The sequence below is a fragment of the Salmo salar genome, chromosome ssa10 (genome assembly GCF_905237065.1).
Source record: "Salmo salar chromosome ssa10, Ssal_v3.1, whole genome shotgun sequence".
In the NCBI taxonomy this organism is placed as follows: domain Eukaryota; kingdom Metazoa; phylum Chordata; class Actinopteri; order Salmoniformes; family Salmonidae; genus Salmo; species Salmo salar.
Window position 1 is genome coordinate 44,972,110 of NC_059451.1, and position 19,598 is coordinate 44,991,707.

A 19,598-nucleotide genomic window follows, 5' to 3' on the forward strand; every position below is an offset into this window, starting at 1 on the left:
TTATATTATTCCTTTTTACATTAGCTCGACATTCAATTACTTCACCAATCACTGCGAATGGAGCAGCTTGCTATGGAGCAGGAAAGCTATAGTTGTTTTAGCCTAGGCAGCTGATAGTGCATGGGCGCTATCAGCTGTCTAGGCTATAGCTGTTTAGATGCGCGATGGACAGACAAGTGAAATTTTGCGGGTGGGGAGAGACCGAGAGGGTGGAGGAGGAGGCTTGGCTTGAAGCGCTGGGCATCTTTTTATGACATGCATTATCTGAATTAGGCTCACAGAATTATACCTACGGAGTAGCAGATTCTACGGAGGAACTTTTAATGTCTTTGGACTTCCGTGAGTTGGCTTAATGTTGGACCAGAGCTAGCTAACAAGCTTGTGTGTGAAGGCTTTGCATAGGTGCCTTGTGGGACCCCCAAAAAATGCCCGGAACATGAAAGAACGTTAAAAGGTTACTATGCTTTTAAAATTAAAGTTCTGTTCCAGAATAGCATAGATCACTTTTGTTCCCACAATGGAGAAAAAAACCCACTTCTGTTCCAACTCCTGTTTGTATGTCCAGTTACACCCATTCCTATAGCCCCAATAATTGATTCACCACAAGCAATGCCCTCCTCTTCTCCACAGCCTGGCGTTCCTCCCTAAGCCCTGACATGCATTACTGATTGATTCAGGGACAGACGTGGGAGATATAACTCAATAGTTAAAGCAACAGCCTAATTTAGATGAATAGATCAGCAAAATCTGTAACCAAATCCCACCGCGCAGTAAAACCTAGATAGCCTAGCGATTACAGCTACCTGTTGCTTTTTATATACTGCACTGCAGTCGGTGAGGTAAATGATTAGGAATCGCAGGCAGGAAGCCACACATGCATGCGAACACACACTTCTAATCCTCCCCTCTACTTACAAGGCAGGCAGGAGGATTGATTTCTCGTGGACTTGAAAGGAGAAGAGGAAGAATGCCAGAGAGGAGTTGACCTGAAATGACAGTTTACACAGGTTGGCATTACATCATTCTCTGTTATCAAACATCAGTAAACTGTACAAAAATACTCACCAAGGCAAGTTTGAACTGCCACAATGTAGGTTTCATCAAAAGTTTTATAGACGAAGGTAGGATAGCCAGGAGAGTGGTGGTCAAACTGAAAACAAAACAAAAACAGAAGAATTATGTAATCTATCAACTATGATCAATCTGACCAAACAGTGAAGGAGGGCCCAGCCCTGAAACCTAACCCTCGGGGTTAAACTGAACCGTGCGGCTGCTCTGCTGCAGGCTTGTTTTAACCCAGCCTGGTCAAACCATAAGACCCCAGCTATGTGGGAAATGTACCAAATACTGGCTCCGCTTAGGGCACCCCAGCATTAGGTTAACCCTTCAATTGTCACTCACAGGGGATAGAGACACAGGAAAGGAGTGGGGCCAGGGAGGTACCTCCACTCCGACTGAAGGGGTAGGGTACGGCAGCTGTATCAGGCCTAAAGGGCCCCTGGGGAGAGGGGTATCGGGACCCCCAATATGGGGCAAGAGGGGTGTGCTAGGGAGGTGGGGGGGGTCATGGTGATTTTGGGATACAGTTCCTAGATACCTTCCCACAGGTGACCCATCCTGACATTTCCGTTGAGACATTTTACAGAAACGTAGTAACAAGCATATACATAAATACATTCTCCAGTAGTCCACTTCTATTGTAACGATGAATGATCCATTGTTTTATGACACATTCTAGAGCAAGGTATCCCTCCCCTAAAACATATCTATATTCACCCATGGCCAATAAGCTCTAGTGTTTTAATTTGTTTTAAATACACTACAGTCTTAGAAGTCCCAGTTAAATCCTGGTCTTACCAGTCGGGCAGAAACGTGTCCATCCTGTGCAGAGAGCACCCCTAAATATAGCCCCATAGGTTATTCAAGCACGTACCACCATGACAACATGAGAAGGGTTCTATGACTGACTGACTGTGTAGCATCTTCTCATTCATAAGGACCTCGGAGGAGAATCAGCTTTGACTGGAATAACACCTCTTGTCAACACAGAGAAGTTGGCTAACTGCTGTTTCTCAAACGGAAATGGTTCAAATAGTTTCTACTGACATTCCAAATCTGAAATCTCATCAGCAGATTTCCAATAGTTGTCAGATTGCCCATAGCAGCTGGTAGTGATCAGTATTCAAGGGATAATCTTGTTTTCACTCTGCAAGAGAGCATGAGATGGAGAGCGTGAGATGGAGAGTGAGAGGGGGATTACCTGAAGTAGAGCTGGGTATCAGTGGACAGGATGGTCTTGATCTTTATCAGGACATTCAAGCTGCACCACGTGTTGGCCACTTTATCCTGTCAACACACACACACACACTTTTTAATAAGAAAATACATTTGTTTCATAGCTCACTTCCTATAACGATGCAGAACCAATAGGTTGATCATATTCCTTATTGTTAATGAAGTGTTTTATTATCGATGTGAATCATTTAAATGAGTTATAAAACTCATTACAAGGGTTTTAAATTTAGAAAACCACATATGGTATGACAGTACGCTGCTTTAAAAAGCATTCGGTTTTGAAGAGAAGGCTAATAAGTGGCATTGCTCCAAGTAATCATTTCCCAACTGAAAGTGCAATAAGAATTCCTTCTTTGCATTCCACAGTGTATTTGTACAGGAGCGCTTCGGAAGGTATTACCAGCCTCATAAATCGCCTGTCAGGTCATATAGAACGGGATGTCACTAGAAGCTATGCACTTTCTATAAACTTAGGGACACAGGGTTAAATGTTCAGAGATGATCACATTACGATCATTTCTGCATTCTTCAGCACATTCAGACCACCCCATAGAAGAACACTGTCACAGTGTGTCCACCCACCACACCATCCAAGGCATAGTTATAACCATTGGGAAACAGATCCAAACTGTCAGCCTTAACGACGGTCTTTGCGGTTGGGGTAGCAGGAAATGGAGGACTGACCGTGTGATTCATGTGATTTAAGGCCTTAGCAGTTGTTCTGAGATCAGATGTTAAGGCCCCCTGCTGCTTCTACTGGCTGTGATATGACACAAAGTAGAAATACAATGCATAGATCACTGTTGTCTAATCATGTCTTGTAATAGTGTGAATTTATATGCGGTCCACTGGGCTTGCTACAGCTGCTCAGAGCACAGCTGTGTGTGTGTGTGGAGGTTACAGACAGGCCCAGTCAGCAGGCTGTCCGTCCTGCAGACGTCGAGGCCCCATCTCTCCTCAAACACACCCCCCTGTAGCCCCCCCAAATAACGACCCTATCGGAATGTCCTCCAACGCCGCCTCGGCTGAGGGCTACACAGGAACCTGGGGTTTGGCTGCAAATGTGGGTAAGTGCCAGCTTGGAATTTCATAGGCTGCAGCATTTGGTGCCATTTTTGTGAAGCAGGAAAACAGACGGTCAGAGTGCTGCGTGGTGGGTAAACGTACAAGTTACCCTCACCCTCCCCCACCACCCCTTCTCGCCCTGTCTGCTTGTCCCAGTCCGGCTTCTGCTTACGTGCACAATTTCACAATTAGTTCAGGCAGGCTTCTCCTGGAGACGCTCGCACCACGGGGTATAGAGTCACTCACACTTTGTGTATTATGTTTGTATCGTTTCATAAATAAATAACTGTCAGGCATACTGCCAGCCTGACCAACCTCACATAGTCTTTTGGGGGGGGTATTTGTAACATTATTACCGATATTGCCCTAAAAATAAATACTTTACCCAAGAGTATAATGATATATCCAATTGACTGATCGTGGTTTTTCAGATCCCCTAACAATACAGTTTGCAGGTCCATCTGAACCCTGATATTAATAGAATAACAACCATTCCTGGACCTGACTCCAAAAGCGAGCCACCGATGGATTGTACCAGAAAATACATTTTATTGATTCTGTTTCCTTGTGACAAGAGACTGCACAAGGCTGACTGTTTAATTTTCAATTACTTCTCACATCACCGCACCTTGGGGAATGGGTGCAGGACACAGTGGGCACAGGGCAGGCTTCCAAAACTAGAGCAGCTGGCCTTGGCCTCTGAGCTGCCAACCACCCCTACACCATCCCCCGTAACGGTGTTACCTCAGCAGCTCAACCATGACATGCTTTCGATATGTTGCGATGCTCTAACTAATGTCCCCAGTGTGAATCATCACTGTCCATCAGTCTTTCATTTCCCCCCTTTGCACCTCTCCTCCTGTGTGGCCTTGCTGTGTGTACATACACGCGTAAGTTCACTTTTCAAGGACGCAGCAGTTTAGCTGCCAACGTTTTGCACAACGAATGGATGCACTCTGACACGCATAGTGTTGGCCCTTGGCACCGAACCACGCATCACACGGCTAAAACATGGCCCCGCAATGATGTGCTGAAAAGACCCTGGCAGTAAATGTGTTAGATTTATCTTAACCCCCCCCGAGATAGAGCGAACCTGATCTTCTGACCTTTCACCATTTTATTCCTCTGTTTTCTTTGATCCTGCAGGGGATCCATTTCCAATTGGCTAAGCACAGAGGAATTGATGGAGGGTAGCAGGTTGTGTGTGTGTCTCTGTGTGGTGTGTGTGTAAGAGCATGTAGGCTGTGAAGAACAGGAGGTGCAGCGTACCACTCCTGTCTGAGGGCAGCACTTTGTTGACTACCATAAACCTCCTCGTCTTTCTAACACCAACTGATTTCAACTTGGCAGATAGTGTGGTCTCTCAAGATTGGGCTGTGGGTGGAGAACCTGGTTTGGGTTACTCTGTTGGTCTCCAGAACATTCGACAAGCTTTAGGTGACTCACGTCGCAGAATGTTAGGGAAACCACTTGACTTGATAGTATGACTAATTGCCTTGAACACTGAAACCTTTTTTGTACGTACCTCGAATAGGCCTCGCCCCACAGGGAAAAGGCGGTGCACCACCTGCAGAACCTGGCCAGGGTCAGACAGGAAGGGCAGCCAGCAGAGGGCAAAGGTCACCAGGACTGTTACAGCGATCTTGACTAGCAGGAACAGCCTGGGTGGGTGTTGGATGAGAAAACAAATGATAAAGTACACCGAACCTTTGAAACTGTCAAATACCCAAAACATAAACTTACAAACTGTCTAAGATTCCCAAAACTGGCTACGTTGATATGTACTGTAAAACATGATCATTCATATTGTCAACAGTATTAATTGGCTGAATCTCACATCTCTCGCATCACAACAGCTGTGAGTGGAACTATCCACATCCCAAGTTAGTCAATATATGTTGTGAAAACCATGCGTCAGCTAAAGGTCTTTCACAGTAGGTCAGCTGTAGTAGCTGTGTGGTGGTAAAGTTGCACACACAGGAACAGCCGAGGAGCTTGGGCATGGCCATAATGTCATCTGGACATATCTTCCCCTGCCCATCTAATCTAGCTATCCATTAGCCCTTGGTAAATTGTTACTAGATAAACAAATGCGGGGACACTAGAAACAGTCATCCAATCTGATTGCCTCGCCTCAGTAACTGCTACTCTGTTTTGGAGAAAATGTAGGCTACTTTATGGGGCCATGTTTTGTGGGAAGGGCTATACAGACTTTTCTGGCTTGCAAACCGACTAGCATTAACTGTAACCTAAACCAAACCCATAACCCTAACCTAATTTTAACCAATTCTGAAATTAAATATTGATTTGCATTTTAGAAAAGTCTGCATAGCCCTTTCCATGTTTTGTCCACTGGCTACAGAAAATGATTGATTCTGGGTATTACTTTAAAAACAATCATGCTGATTCAGTGAATGATGAATATAATATAATCTGATGTTTAATGCTTTTGGGATGGATCTTAGACCATTCCTCCATACAGAATACTTCCTCTATCCTTTATCTGCGCTTATGGACTGCCCTCTTCAATTCACAGACCGAGTTTACCTTGTATCTTTATTTACCTTTTATTTCAATATTTGCATTCTATACACACTCACAGGGCCCTACACACACACTCCATCATCTTCTGACTCACACATAATATGCACATACAGTACCAGTTAAAAGTTGACACACGTACTCATTCAATGGTTTTTCTTAATTTTTACTATGTTCTACATTGTAGAATAATAGTGAAGACATAAAAACTATGAAATAACACATATGGAATCATGTAACCAAAAAAGTGTTAAACAAATCAATATTCTTCAAAGTAGCCACCCTCTGCCTTGAGAGCTTTGCACACTCTTGGCATTCTCTCAACCAGCTTCACCTGGAATGCTTTTCCAACAGTCTTGAAGGAGTTCCCACATATGCTGAGCACTTGTTGGCTGCTTTTCCTTCACTCTGCGGTCCAACTCATCCCAAACCATCTCAATTGGGTTGAGGTCGGGTGATTGTGGAAGCCAGGTCATCTGATGCAACACTCCATCACTCTCCTTCTTGGTCAAATAGCCCTTACAAAGCCTGGAGGTGTGTTTTGGGTCATTGTCCTGTTGAAAAACAAATGATAGTCCCACTAAGCACAAACGAGATGGGATAGCGTATCACCAGCAAAGCACCCCCACACCATCACACCTCCTCCTCCATGCTTCACGGTGGGAACCACACATGCGGAGATAATCCGTTCACCTACTCTGTGTCTCACAAAAACCTGGCAGTGTTTTTGTGAGGACAGATTTCCACTGGTCTAATGTCCATTGCTCATGTTTCTTGACCCAAGCAAGTCCCTTCTTTCTTATTGGTGTTCTTTAGTAGTGGTTTCTTTACAGCAATTCGACCATGAAGGCCTGATTTCACAAAGTCTCCCCTGAAAGGTTGATGTGTCTGTTACTTCAACTCTGAAGCATTTATTTGGGCTGCAATTTCTGAGGCTGGTAACTCGAATGAACTTATCCTCTGCAGCAGAGGTAACTCTTGGTCTTCTTTTCCTGTGGCGGTCCTCATGAGAGCCAGTTTCATCATAGCGCTTGATGGTTTTTGCGACTGCACTTGAAGAAACTTTCATGAGTTCTTGAAATGTTCCGGATTGACTGACCTTCATGTCTTAAAGTAACGATGGACTGTCGTTTCTCTTTGCTTATTTGAGCTGTTCTTGCCATAACAATGGACTTGGTATTTTACCAAATAGGGCTATGTTCTGTATACCACTCCTACCTTGTCACAACACAACTGATTGGCTCAAACGCATTAAGAAGGAAAGAAATTCCACAAATTTACTTTTAACAAGGCACACGTGTTAATTGAAATGTATGAGAATGCCAAGAGTGTGCAAAGCTGTCAAAGGCAAAAGGTGGCTACTTTGAAGAATCTCAAATATAAAATAGATTGATTTGTTTAACACTTTTTTGGTTCCTACACAATTCCAAGTGTTATTTCATAGTTTGTCTTCACTATTATTCTACAATGTAGAAAAATTGTAAAAATAAAGAAAAACCCTTGAATGAGTAGGTGTGTCCAAACTTTTGATTGGTATGGTACATTTATACTGACTCTACACACACGCACACCCACTCACGTTCAAGCTGCTGCTACTGTGTTTATCATATATTCTTTTGCCTAGTCACCTTACCCCTATACATATCTACTTCCATCACTCCAGTATCCCTGACCCTGTATATATGGTATTGGAACTGACTTTTTAAATATTTCCTGTATATAGTATACTCACTTACTGACTGTGTATTTCATATTTCTTATTCTTATTTCTCTTGTGATTATTTTCTAGTAATACATTGTTATTGATTATTGCAATGTTGGGTTTTGAGTTAGAAAGGCATTTCACAGTACTTGTGCATGTGACATTAAAACGTGAAACAAACCACAGGTTTTCAATGGGGTTCCAGTCCGGAGACTGAAATGGCCATTGCAAAATGTTGATTTTTGTGGTCAATTAACCATTTATTTTTGGATTTTGATGTATGTTTGGGGTTATTGTCTTGCTGGAAGATCCACTTGTGGACAAGTCATAGCAGAGGCAACCACGTTTTTGGCTGAAATGTCCTGGTACTGGGTAAAGTTCATGATGCTGTTGACCTTAATAAAGGCCCCAGGACCAGTGGAAGCAAAATAGCCCCATAACACCAAAGATCCACCACCATATTTTACAATAGGTATGGTGTTATTTTCTGCTCATGCATTGTAATTTTGACGCCAAACCCACCACTAGTGTGTGGCCAAAGAGCTTAATTTTCATGTCATCCAACAAATGTAAACACCTGGAGTTTGCTAAACGGCATTGGCACTTGGATTGGAACCAGTACTTTGGTCAGATGACATGAAAATAGAGCTCTTGGCCACACATATCCCTCCCAATCGGTTCTCCGGCTTAGAAAACATTTAAAAAAAGGCTCAGTGTGGTTATCCTCACAAGGTAAGGTATTGAAAATGGGTGTCAATTTTGACCCCTACCTTTTTGAGCAATTGTATTAGTATAAAATATAAATTCCCAATTGTTTTGAGCATACAATACTCAGTATTTTATAATTTATATATTTTATACAGTCATTTTTGCTCATCTTTATCAGGTGTGTCAATTTCGGACCCCACTGTATATCATCTCGCCACACACACAGTCCCATTCACACAAACCCCCTTAGCCAGGGGTATAAGTCTACGTCAGCTAACTCACCCTCGGCCTGCCAGGCCCTGCTTGAAACACTTGCCCAGTAAGTAGCAGAAGAAGGGTAGGGAGTGGTAGAGCTCCATCTGTTTGTAGTTGAGGGACAGGACGAAGGCCAGAGAGCCCAGCACGTCCCAGCCCAGACCCAGACCCACCACACCCCATAGGGCCAGCCCCAGGCTTATACTGTTATATCTGACGCCCAGTTAAAGAATACATAGTCATGATGGTACTGTTACCGGATGCTCTGATATGCCTCATTCATACAAATCCTGGTCTCCTATCAAACTGCTTCTACCATGATTCATCTCATTTATATTCACACTGGCTGAACGTACAATGCTTTCTGAAAATATTTTCAGACCCCTTGACCTTTTCCACATTTTCTTTCATTACAGCCTTATTCTAAAATAAATTACAGATTTCTTTCCTTCATCAATATACATATATTACCCCATAATGACAAAGCAAAAAGGTTTTTTTTTACATTAAAAAAAAAACTGAAATATCACATTTACATAAGTATTCAGACCCTTTACTCAGTACTTTGTTGAAGCACCTTTGGCAGCGATCACAGCCTCGAATCTTCTTGGGTATGACACTACAAGCTTGGCACACCTGTATTTGGGGAGTTTCTCCCATTTCTTCTCTGCAGATCCTCTCATGCTCTGTCGGGTTGGATGGGGAGTGTCTCTCCACAGCTATTTTCAGGTCTCTCCAGAGATGTTTGATCAGGTTCAAATCTGAGCTCTGGCTGGGCCACTCAAAGACATTCAGAGACTTGTCCCGAAACCAGGCCTGCATTGTCTTGGCTGTGTGCTTAGGGTCGTCCTGTCGGAAGGTGAACCTTCGCCCCCAGTCTGAGGTCCTGAGTGCTCTGGAGCAAGTTTTCATCAAGGATATCTCTACTTTGCTCCGTTCATCTTTCCCTCGATCCTGACTAGTCTCCCAGTCCCTGCCACTGAAAAAAACATACCCACAGCATGATGCTGCCACCACCATGCTTCACCGTAGGGATGGTGCCATGTTTCCTCCAGACGTGACGCTTGGCATTCAGGTCAAAGAGTTCAATCTTGGTTTCATCAGACCAGAGAATCATGTTTCTCATGGTCTAAGTCCTTTAAGTGCCTTTCGACAAACTCCAAGCGGGCTGTCATGTGCTTTTTACTGAGGAGTGGTTTCCATCTGGCCACTCTATCATAAAGGCCTCATTGGTGGAGGGCTGCAGAGATGGTTGTCCTTCTGGAAGGTTCTCCCATCTCCACAGAGGAACTCTGGAGCTCTGTCAGAGTGACCATCGGGTTCTTGGTCACCTCCCTGACCAAGGTTCTTCTCCCCTGATTGCTCAGTTTGGCAGGGCGGCCAGGTCTAGGAAGAGTCTTGGTGGTTCCAAACTTCTTCCATTTAAGAATGATGGAGGCCACTGTGTTCTTGGGGACCTTCAAAGCTGCAGAATTTTTTTGGTACCATTCCCCATATATATGCACAATTCCTTTGACCTCATGGCTTGGTTTTTGCTCTGACATTCACTGTCAACTGTGGGACCTTATATAGACAGGTGTGTGCCTTTCCAAATCATGTCCAATCAATTGAATTTACCACATGTGGACTCCAATCAAGTTGTAGAAATATCTCAAGGATGATCAATGGAAACAGGATGCACCTGAGCTCAATTTTGAGTCTCATAGCAAAGGTTCTGAATACTTATGTAAATAAGGTATTATTTATTTTTTGTAATAAATTTGCTAAAAATTCTAAACCTGTTTTTGCTTTGTCATTATGGTTTTTTGTGTGTAGATTTCATGGAAAATGTGTATTTAATCATTTTTAGAATAAGGCTGTAATATAACAAAATGTGGAAAATGTCAAGGGGTCTGAATACTTTCGAATGCACTGTACATGGGATGACAAGAGATGGTCATGATTTTGACATAAGAATAATATGATCCAGTGATAGAAACAGCTTGGGTTTTTAAAGGATACTGGAAATGCCCATAGTCGATTAGAATAAGGCCTGGATAGAGCAGGATACAGAGGACTGTGCAGACCTAGGCAAGAAGAGAACACAACACACATAGTGAGACGGGCAGGTAATGCCAATGTAATAGAGTATTTGTTTTTGTAATTCTCAAAACTGAGACTGCACTTATTTTTAGTTACTAGCACATCAAATAGAGGGAATGTAAATGTCAGAATTCTGACAAACCTTCTTTTTGTTTGATCCTTCACTGATGTAAAAACTGTAAAGAACAACAGCAGGAATGTATATCAGCAGATCTGCAACAAGAACTGAGCAAAGATACATATATTCAGTCCCACAAATGAATGACCATGCTCTTCGTTGGTGTTTCACTCCTATGTGATGCTCGTCACTCAACCAACAGATAGTGCGGGGGGGTTCTTTAACCTGTACTATTCTTTAAACTGGCTGTCAGTAGTGTGGATGTGTACTGTTATTTAACCTGTCTGTGAGCAGCGTTGATATGTACTGTTCTTTAACCTGTCTGTCAGTTGTGTTGATGTGTACTGTTCTTAAACCTGTATTTCAGTAGTGTTGATGTGTACTGTTCTTTAACCTGTCTGTCAGCAGTCTTACCTGTGGCTCTCATAAACAACTTATGTCCATAGCTTTCATGACCTCGAGACGCATGCAACTCCACCCAGTCTGGGTTTATCAGCTTGGCCCTGCATGAAAGCACAACATAGTAATATAATAATGATAATAACATTCATAATATATATTGCAGTACTGTGTGCATAGATTTTCATACGGGTGGCCCCAGCAGGAATCAAACCCATGATCCTGATGTTTGTGTGTGTGTCCTCAGACTTACACATGTGCACAGAGCAGGCTGTGGTAGGCTGTGAGAGGGGGATAGTCCAAACCCCAGTAGTTTAGGTTGTTGTCTGTTGTGTTGAAGTACCTGAAGGATGAAAACAACATTAAGTTATCCTAACTATTGCTTAGAAACTATATAAAAACACACAAAGATGCAAGACAGGACCATAGGCTATTAGACAGCAGGCATAGACCAACCATTCATGAACAGGCAGATTGTATGTCACTTCTTGCCAGTGCCTTTGAGCTTCGTAGTCCCCGAACATGGGTGGTTTGCCTGCCCCTGAAAATAAGAGAAATGGGTGAAAATGCTGCTGAATAATAATAGTTAGCTAGCTATAGAAAATATGCAGAGGAAGAGATTACAGTCCTGCTGTTGTACAGTGGCTAGTTAGAAAGCGGACTCGTGTTTGTCTGTCTAGCAAGCTAATGTACATAATCATTTCACCAAATTACCGGTTGCATTTTACCACTCAAAATCAACAATTTGACAAGTTTGCAATGCAAGCTGGCTAGGATTTCTAGCTAACTATGTAGCTATAAAACAGAGGGCTGTCAGTGAGCCCTGCAGGTGCAACATTAGCATAAAGCTAGCTAGCTATGGTCCACTTCCTACCTGAATAAGAGTTCAAGGATACAGCCCATCTTGCCGTAAGACCGAGCAAAACACAAATGGACACAAGGCTCCAGTTCTCCATGACCGATACTATAAAACAGCTTTATTATTGGCAACGAAATGCTATAATTCTCGATGCATGTTGCAGCTTCCGTGCAGGATTGTTGTTTACACTTCCTGAAAAACACGTCAGCGCAGGCGCCGGCTGATGACGTGTCGTGGTAACTCTCGGTTCTTTTTTGGTCAGAGATGGATGATGCTGACGATAGAGAATATTCGATTTCAATCAAAAGCGGAATAAACCGACATTATCACATTATATGTCAATAGGCACAAATAGTGACGGAAAGAAGATTGATAGTGAAGGATTTAGCTACTTTGGCTATTTGTTCAAATATGTGATTTGTACATTGAGGGAACCAGTTTTTCCACAAGTAGGCTAGCCTATACACTCTTAGAAAAAGGTGCTATCTAGAACCTAAAAGGTTTCTTCAGCTGTCCCCATAGAGGACCCATTGAAGAACCCTTTTTGGTTCAGGTAGAACCATTTTGGATCTAGGTGGAACCCTTTTGGGTTCCATGTAAAAACCCTTTCCATCGAGGGTTCTACCTGTAACCCAAAAGGTTTCTACCTGGAACCAAAAAGGGTTCCACTATGGGGACAGCTGAAGAACCTTTTTGGAACACTTTTTTTTCTAAGGGGCTCCCAAGTGGCTTAGCAATCTAAGGCACTGCATCTCAGTGCAAGAGGTGTCACTACAGTCCCTGGTTCGAATCCAGGCTGTATCACATCCGGCCGGGATTGGGAGTCCCATAGGGCGGCGCACAGTTGGCCCAGCATCATCAGGGTTTAGCCAGGGTAGGCCGTCATTGTAAATAAGAATTTGTTCTTAACTGACTTGCCTAGTTAAATAAAAGTAATTGGCCACATGGGCTTAGGCAGTTGGTTTGAGGTTACATTAACAAGTAGACAGTGATTTTAGCCATTATTTTGACCCACATGATAAAATAATGCCTATAGTCTGAGACTTCAGTGAGTGCTATGATAAGGCATGATTCTCTATGAAGGATTGACAAACAAGAGAGGTAACAATATGTGACAGCAATTGGAGGTAGTTTATGAATATGTAAATGCTGTAGCACAATATCATGTATCACCAAGGTGCTTGTTGTCACCCCCAGTATACTGTCTATCTGCCCAGAGGCACATCCTGTATGACCTTTCAGTCCGGTGACATCTGTTTCCATTCCGAGGGGTGAGAAGTTGTTGGATGAAACACGCCACTTCTTTGTGGTTCATGCATCAATTATTTATAAATAATAATAACCTTGGACAACTGCTGATTTGCAATGACACTTTCATTACAATGAGAAGCCTATAACTCATTGGTGGCCATTAGTTATTAATACCCTGGTGTGCCAGCTTTACTTTGTCATTTATTGCTTAATCTCTGCGCCTTTTAAATATTCAATAACTGCTGTATCTACATTTACTGTCTATGATCTGGCCTGGCTTGTCGCCCCTGCTATAATGCTATAATGAAGGCTTTCCACATCTTGCTTGTCCAAACTGGCACCCTATTCACTAGTGCACTATATAGGGAATAGGACGTCATTTCAGTCACAGACCCAGGCTTTGGTTGTTTCTTTACCTTCATGTTTGGAATGATACATGAAGGTAGATAGATAGATAGATGGATAAAGAAATGGATAGCTAGATAGAGAAATTGATAGATGGATGGATAGATAGATACAGTTGAAGTCGGAAGTTTACATACACTTAGGTTGGAGACATTAAAACTCGTTTTTCAACAACTCCACAAATTTCTTGTTAACAAACTATAGTTTTGGCAAGTCGGTTAGGACATATACTTTGTGCATGACACAAGTAATTTTTCCAACAATTGTTTACAGACAGATTATTTCACTTATAATTCACTGTATAACAATTCCAGTGGGTCAGAAGTTTACATACACTAAGTAGACTGTGCCTTTAAACAGCTTGGAAAATTCCAGAAAATGATGTTATGGCTTTAGAAGCTTCTGATAGGCTAATTGACATCATTTGAGTCAATTGGAGGTTTACCTGTGGATGTATTTCAAGGCCTACCTTCAAACTCAGTGCCTCTTTGCTTGACATCATGGGAAAATCAAAAGAAATCAGCCAAGCCCTCAGAAAAAAAATTGTAGACCTCCACAAGTCTGGTTCATCCTTGGGAGTAATTTCCAAATGCCTGAAGGTACCACGTTCATCTGTACAGACAATAGTACGCAAGTATAAACACCATGGGACCACGCAGCCGTCATACCGCTCAGGAAGGAGACACGTTCCTTCTCCTAGAGATTAACGTATTTTGGTGCGAGAAGTGCAAATCAATCCCAGAACAACAGCAAAGGACCTTGTGAAGATGCTGGAGGAAACAGGTACAAAAGTATCAATATCCACAGTAAACGAGTCCTATATCGACAATACCTGAAAGGCCACTTAGCAAGGAAGAAGCCACTGCTCCAAAACCGCCATAAAAACGCCAGACTACGGTTTGAAACTGCACATGGGGACAAAGATCGTACTTTTTGGAGAAATGTCCTCTGGTCTGATGAAACAAAAATAGAACTGTTTGGCCATAATGACCATCGTTATGTTTGGAGGAAAAAGTGGGAGGCTTGCAAGCCCGAAGAACACCATCCAACGGGGGTGGCAGCATCATGTTGTGGGGGTGCTTTGCTGCAGGAGGGACTGGTGCACTTCACAAAATAGATGGCATCCTGAGGTAGGAAAATGATGTGGATATATTGAAGCAACATCTCAAGACATCAGTCAGGAAGTTAAAGCTTGGTCGCAAATGGGTCTTCCAAATGGACAATGACCCCAAGCATACTTCCAAAGTTGTGGCAAAATGGCTTAAGGTCAACAAAGTCAAGGTATTGGAGTGGCCATCGCAAACCCCTAACCTCAACCCTATAGAAAATGTGTGGGTAGAACTGAAAAAGTGTGTGCGAGCAAGGAGGCCTACAAACCTGACTCACTTACACCTGACTCACTTACACGCTCTGTCAGGATTAATGGGCCAAAATTCACCCAACTTAGTGTGGGAAGCTTGTGGAAGGCTACCCAGAACGTTTGACCCAAGTTAAACAATTTAAAGGCAATGCTACCAAATACTAATTGAGTGTATGTAAACTTCTGACCCACTGTCAATGTGATGAAAGTAATTAAAGCTTAAATAAATCATTCTCTCTACTATTTTTCTGACATTTCACATTCTTAAAATAAAGTGGTGATCCTAACTGACCTAAAGACAATGAATTTTTGCTTGGATTAAATATTAGGAATTGTGAAAAACTGAGTTTAAATGTATTTGGCTAAGGTGTATGTAAACGTCTGACTTCAGCTTAAGATGGATGGATGGATGGATGGTTGGATAATCATTTTATTTACACCAACACATGTGTCGCAATGGAATAGAGAGGGCCATGGTTGTGGAGAAGGTGATGAACCAATGCATCCTTGTGCTTTGCGTGCGAATGCCACTGGAGTCTATGGTTCTTACTTTACCTATGTTTTCTACCAGTCCAATACAGTGGGGAAAGGATGTGGAGAAGGACAAGAAGATGACAGAATACAGCCTTGTGCCTTAGTTGTCAATGCACCGTAAGCCTTGTCCGTATGGTTATTTCTTTACCCATGTTTTCTACCAATCCTATATAGAGTGGGGAACGGTTGTGGAGAAGGAGATAAAGGAATGAAGTACCCTCATTATCATCATCATCATCCTCACCATCAGGCTGACCAAGGACTGATAATGCTTCTGGACTTTACTGGATGAAGAGATGAATTACGTTTTATAGCTAACAAAGATTATAGGCAGTAGAAAATAGAGCGGGAATGTGTCATATCATCTGCAATAGTTGAGATATTTGAGCTCCATATTAGAGAATTACTTTTATTGGGAGAATCAATGTGTTTGCTGTCAACCAGATGACGAAGGCCTGTAAAGCCCCTCTTTCTTTGTGTACTTATCCTAATTGTCTTGTGTTCTTTGTTTTATGTATTGTAGGCCTAGTAGATGTGAAAAACAAACATTTAGGACATATTTATACACATGACACAACTGTGCATAAACATCCATTTACAAAAAAACGTGTCTAACAAAATTAAGAATAGACTACTGTGTTAATATTATTCGATTTTTCACAAAAAATGCCTTGCAATACTCTGCTGCAAGACCAGCATCAGTAAAGATTTCGTTTACAGCCCAAATGTACGTTCTGTAGTAATTCAAAACTATTTATGTTATGTCAAGTAGATTATGAGAACCTCAGTGGTGGTCCATGCTGTTTGTGCTGTCAGTGTTGAGTGTGTTTCGGGGGTTGTGGGAACCGCTTGTTCTCACTACCCATACAACCCACCTGTGCAGCGCTCGAGAGCAGGTGCAGCTACAAAGGTCAGCGTTGTGTGTGAGTGTGAGCCCGCGCTATCTACAAAGCCCAGAAACTTTCAACAAAGCTCTATACAGCCCCCCGCATCTCTCGGATTCAGTGGGCTTGGGTTAAATGTGGAAGACACATTTCAGTTGAAGGCATTCAGTTGTACAACTGACTAGGTATCCCGCTTTCCATTTCCCTATGCTGTAGGCTTTTAGGCCTTCCTAAAACGGAAATGCATCCAAACATTTGAGCGCAGATCATCATCCTTCGCTTGTTGTAAGCCATTTCGTTGGAGAAGATGTAGCGTAGTCTACTAGCCTGTATCTATCTATATGCCTAAATTAAAATCTTAAAACCTTCAAATGGCTGAACCAGGCTTGTGATGTATGCGTCATTTTCATCCAACACAGTATTTGATCGAGGCCTATAGCCTATATAACAAAATGAAATACCAATTAGAATGTTATTAATACAATGTTCTCGTTATTCTTTTTCATAAATGGGCTATGCTTGTTTGTTTTTTGTATTGTTTCAAGTCAAAATAGCCTACCTTCATATGGGCTCCCATTTCGTTCCATTTCAAATAATGTATTATGGGAAAGGCAATTCTGTCTTTGGGCACAATATGAGACGACTTACAAATCCTACACAGCAGTCCGTCCAAGCAACTTGAGACTGTACAAGAATACAATGTAAAGGTATCAACTTTGTCCTAATATTTAGGCTTACATTATGCAGCCAATTACTTTGAGGATTGTGATATGTCAAAATGAGTTTGCAGCCCCATCAGTGTGTCTCTGTGAATATGCAGAACTTGATAGGCTGCCTAGGTAATAGCTCGAGAAGCTCCGGATGTCCACAGTTGCAATACCCATCGAAGGTTATTACTTGACGTCAGGTATATAAAAAGCAGGGATCTATTATAACCTTGCACTTGTTAAAGAGTCAACTCTTTCCCACCAGCTGCCCCTAAAATAGACACACAATTAAAACCCGTTGAATCTAAACAATTTCACAGTGTCCTTACTTCAAGATAAATAACATCGACCCAAACCACTCAGTATTAGCCCACTTACGCCAACAGATGTCTGATAGTCACCCATGTAATGCTCCTGGAAGGATATGTAGGCCTTATGTTTCTGTGTTTAAATCGCTTTGCACAAGAATAAAGGTGTCAATAAACGCCACCTAGCGATTTTTACAAGTCATTGCTCTTACACGGTTATGTGTGTGTTATTGTGGGCTACATTACATTGTTTGAACAGTAACTTAACAGAATGTTTGAACAGAATGTCTCCATTGAATAAAGCTATATTCTTAACAAACTAATACCGTAATTGCATGGCAATATAGACTATATGTAGGCATATATTTTCTCAGATGTTTTTGTTTTGCTAGAGAGCAAATGTTATAATGTCTACTTAATTATCATGTATTGCTTTTACCTAAGACATAAAAGAGATTACGGTAGTAATTATGAAACACATATAGACACATTTGTTAGTCATAGTTTTGTTGGAAAATAACCAGCTTGGCAATTAAAAATGATGTAAACATTTTAATGAACAACCGTCGGTTGATAAGCAGCATTTATTGACATTTCGATCAGACATCGCATTAAGATATTATGGGATGAACAGCCTATCGAAGTGAACGTAGGCCTAGCTCCCTTTACAAATATCCCCTCACAAAAAAGCCCGAAGGTCTACATTTCAATATATTATTTGTCCTCGTACGCCGGTAGGCCTGGCTATAAATGCTTATATGCCATCATATTAGATCTATGTCTGGGCTTTATTTAAAAGAGAAGCCCCTGCATCGCTACGTCCTGTAAATCACCAGCGGTATGTGATATCAAACTGTGCTTTGACGCGAGGCATCGGAGCAATGCGCATAAAAATGTAGTCTCATCGGAAGGAATAAGGAGCCAGTCGTAGAATGGGCGCCCCGTTATCCAGTGTCATTGAGAAGCACTGCCTCAGCAGCTTCTTCAGACTGAAAGTGAATTCAAGAAGAGAGTCCTTTCTCTGTTCCCATGAGTATCAGTTAAAAATAGCCCCCTAGCCCCTGTGCATCGCCACCGGCCACACACACCATCGACCATTTGCTGTTTGTGTAAAACTGATTAGCCAGACACAACTGTGAAACTAAGTGTTACTTTTATAGTAGCAACATGCAAACATATTTTATATCTCCTCGGTTTCTCTTGTAATACGATACCATAATGTCTCGGCATTTACCAGTTAGGCTAAAGATCATCTGCACTGCATCTAACATTTCTCATGAGTGAATCCACTCTCATTTTCATGTTAGTAATGTTAGTGAAAACATTAGTAACAGCTTATTGATAATAAAATATTTTACTATTTTGATCCACCAAAATCATTTTCATACCAGTTGTAATGATTTAATGTTTGTTTTGAAGTTTTGTCTGTAATATAATAACGAGTTAGAATCCTCCATTCTGTGGTCTTATAAGTAGCCTAATTCCTGATTAGTATTTAGGCCTGTATGGTATTCAAAATAAAATCTATTTCATTGTTTTGACATCTGTAAATAAGCCATCATAAGGTACTAGCAGAAAAAGGCTATAATGGTGTAGCCTAGTTATTGTCATGCCAAATGACAACAAGATTATATCATAATAAAAAACAAAATAACTTCAAAAACAGTTGAATGTAACTGTAAATTGAAATGTATAATGAATTGATATTAAACTAAAGTAAACATTTCCTAATTTGTAATATCAATAGCCATATTTTATTTTGAGAGATATTACATTTGAACTAGGCCTATGGGAAATGGCCTGTGTTTCAGTTGATTCATTCATTACTTGCTCGCGGTAATAAACACGTCATTACACTCTCACTTAATTGTCGTAGCAATAAAAATATTCGAGTTTCAGAGGCCTAACTTTATTATTGACCTTAAATTAAATGCACCTGGTTTGTAATCTTGTTTTGATTGTTTATTGTGGTAACATTTATACCTATTTCTTTACAAAACCTGTACTGATATTTTGTCATGTCCGATTATTTCCTACTATTAAAATGGTTTCAATTAGAGACGTTTCAATAAATATCACAAAGCAGATCTATCAGACATTTCAAAAACGACATAAAGAAAATGAA

General features: G+C 41.5%; 1 protein-coding gene across 1 annotated transcript in view; it reads right to left on the reverse strand.

Moving 5' to 3' along the window:
* alg6 (ALG6 alpha-1,3-glucosyltransferase) overlaps positions 1 to 12,232 on the reverse strand; it is an 18,801-nt gene extending 6,569 nt beyond the window's left edge. The window contains exons 1-11 of the mRNA XM_014123438.2: positions 12,040 to 12,232; positions 11,622 to 11,706; positions 11,419 to 11,508; positions 11,181 to 11,269; positions 10,791 to 10,873; positions 10,568 to 10,632; positions 8,594 to 8,779; positions 4,886 to 5,021; positions 2,261 to 2,346; positions 1,066 to 1,150; positions 916 to 986 (exon numbers count right to left, since the gene is read on the reverse strand). Coding sequence (XP_013978913.1) covers positions 916 to 986; positions 1,066 to 1,150; positions 2,261 to 2,346; positions 4,886 to 5,021; positions 8,594 to 8,779; positions 10,568 to 10,632; positions 10,791 to 10,873; positions 11,181 to 11,269; positions 11,419 to 11,508; positions 11,622 to 11,706; positions 12,040 to 12,121 — 1,058 coding nt within the window. The 5' untranslated portion in view covers positions 12,122 to 12,232. The remainder of the gene's footprint in view (positions 1 to 915; positions 987 to 1,065; positions 1,151 to 2,260; positions 2,347 to 4,885; positions 5,022 to 8,593; positions 8,780 to 10,567; positions 10,633 to 10,790; positions 10,874 to 11,180; positions 11,270 to 11,418; positions 11,509 to 11,621; positions 11,707 to 12,039) is intronic.
* Positions 12,233 to 19,598: the final 7,366 nt, after the last annotated feature.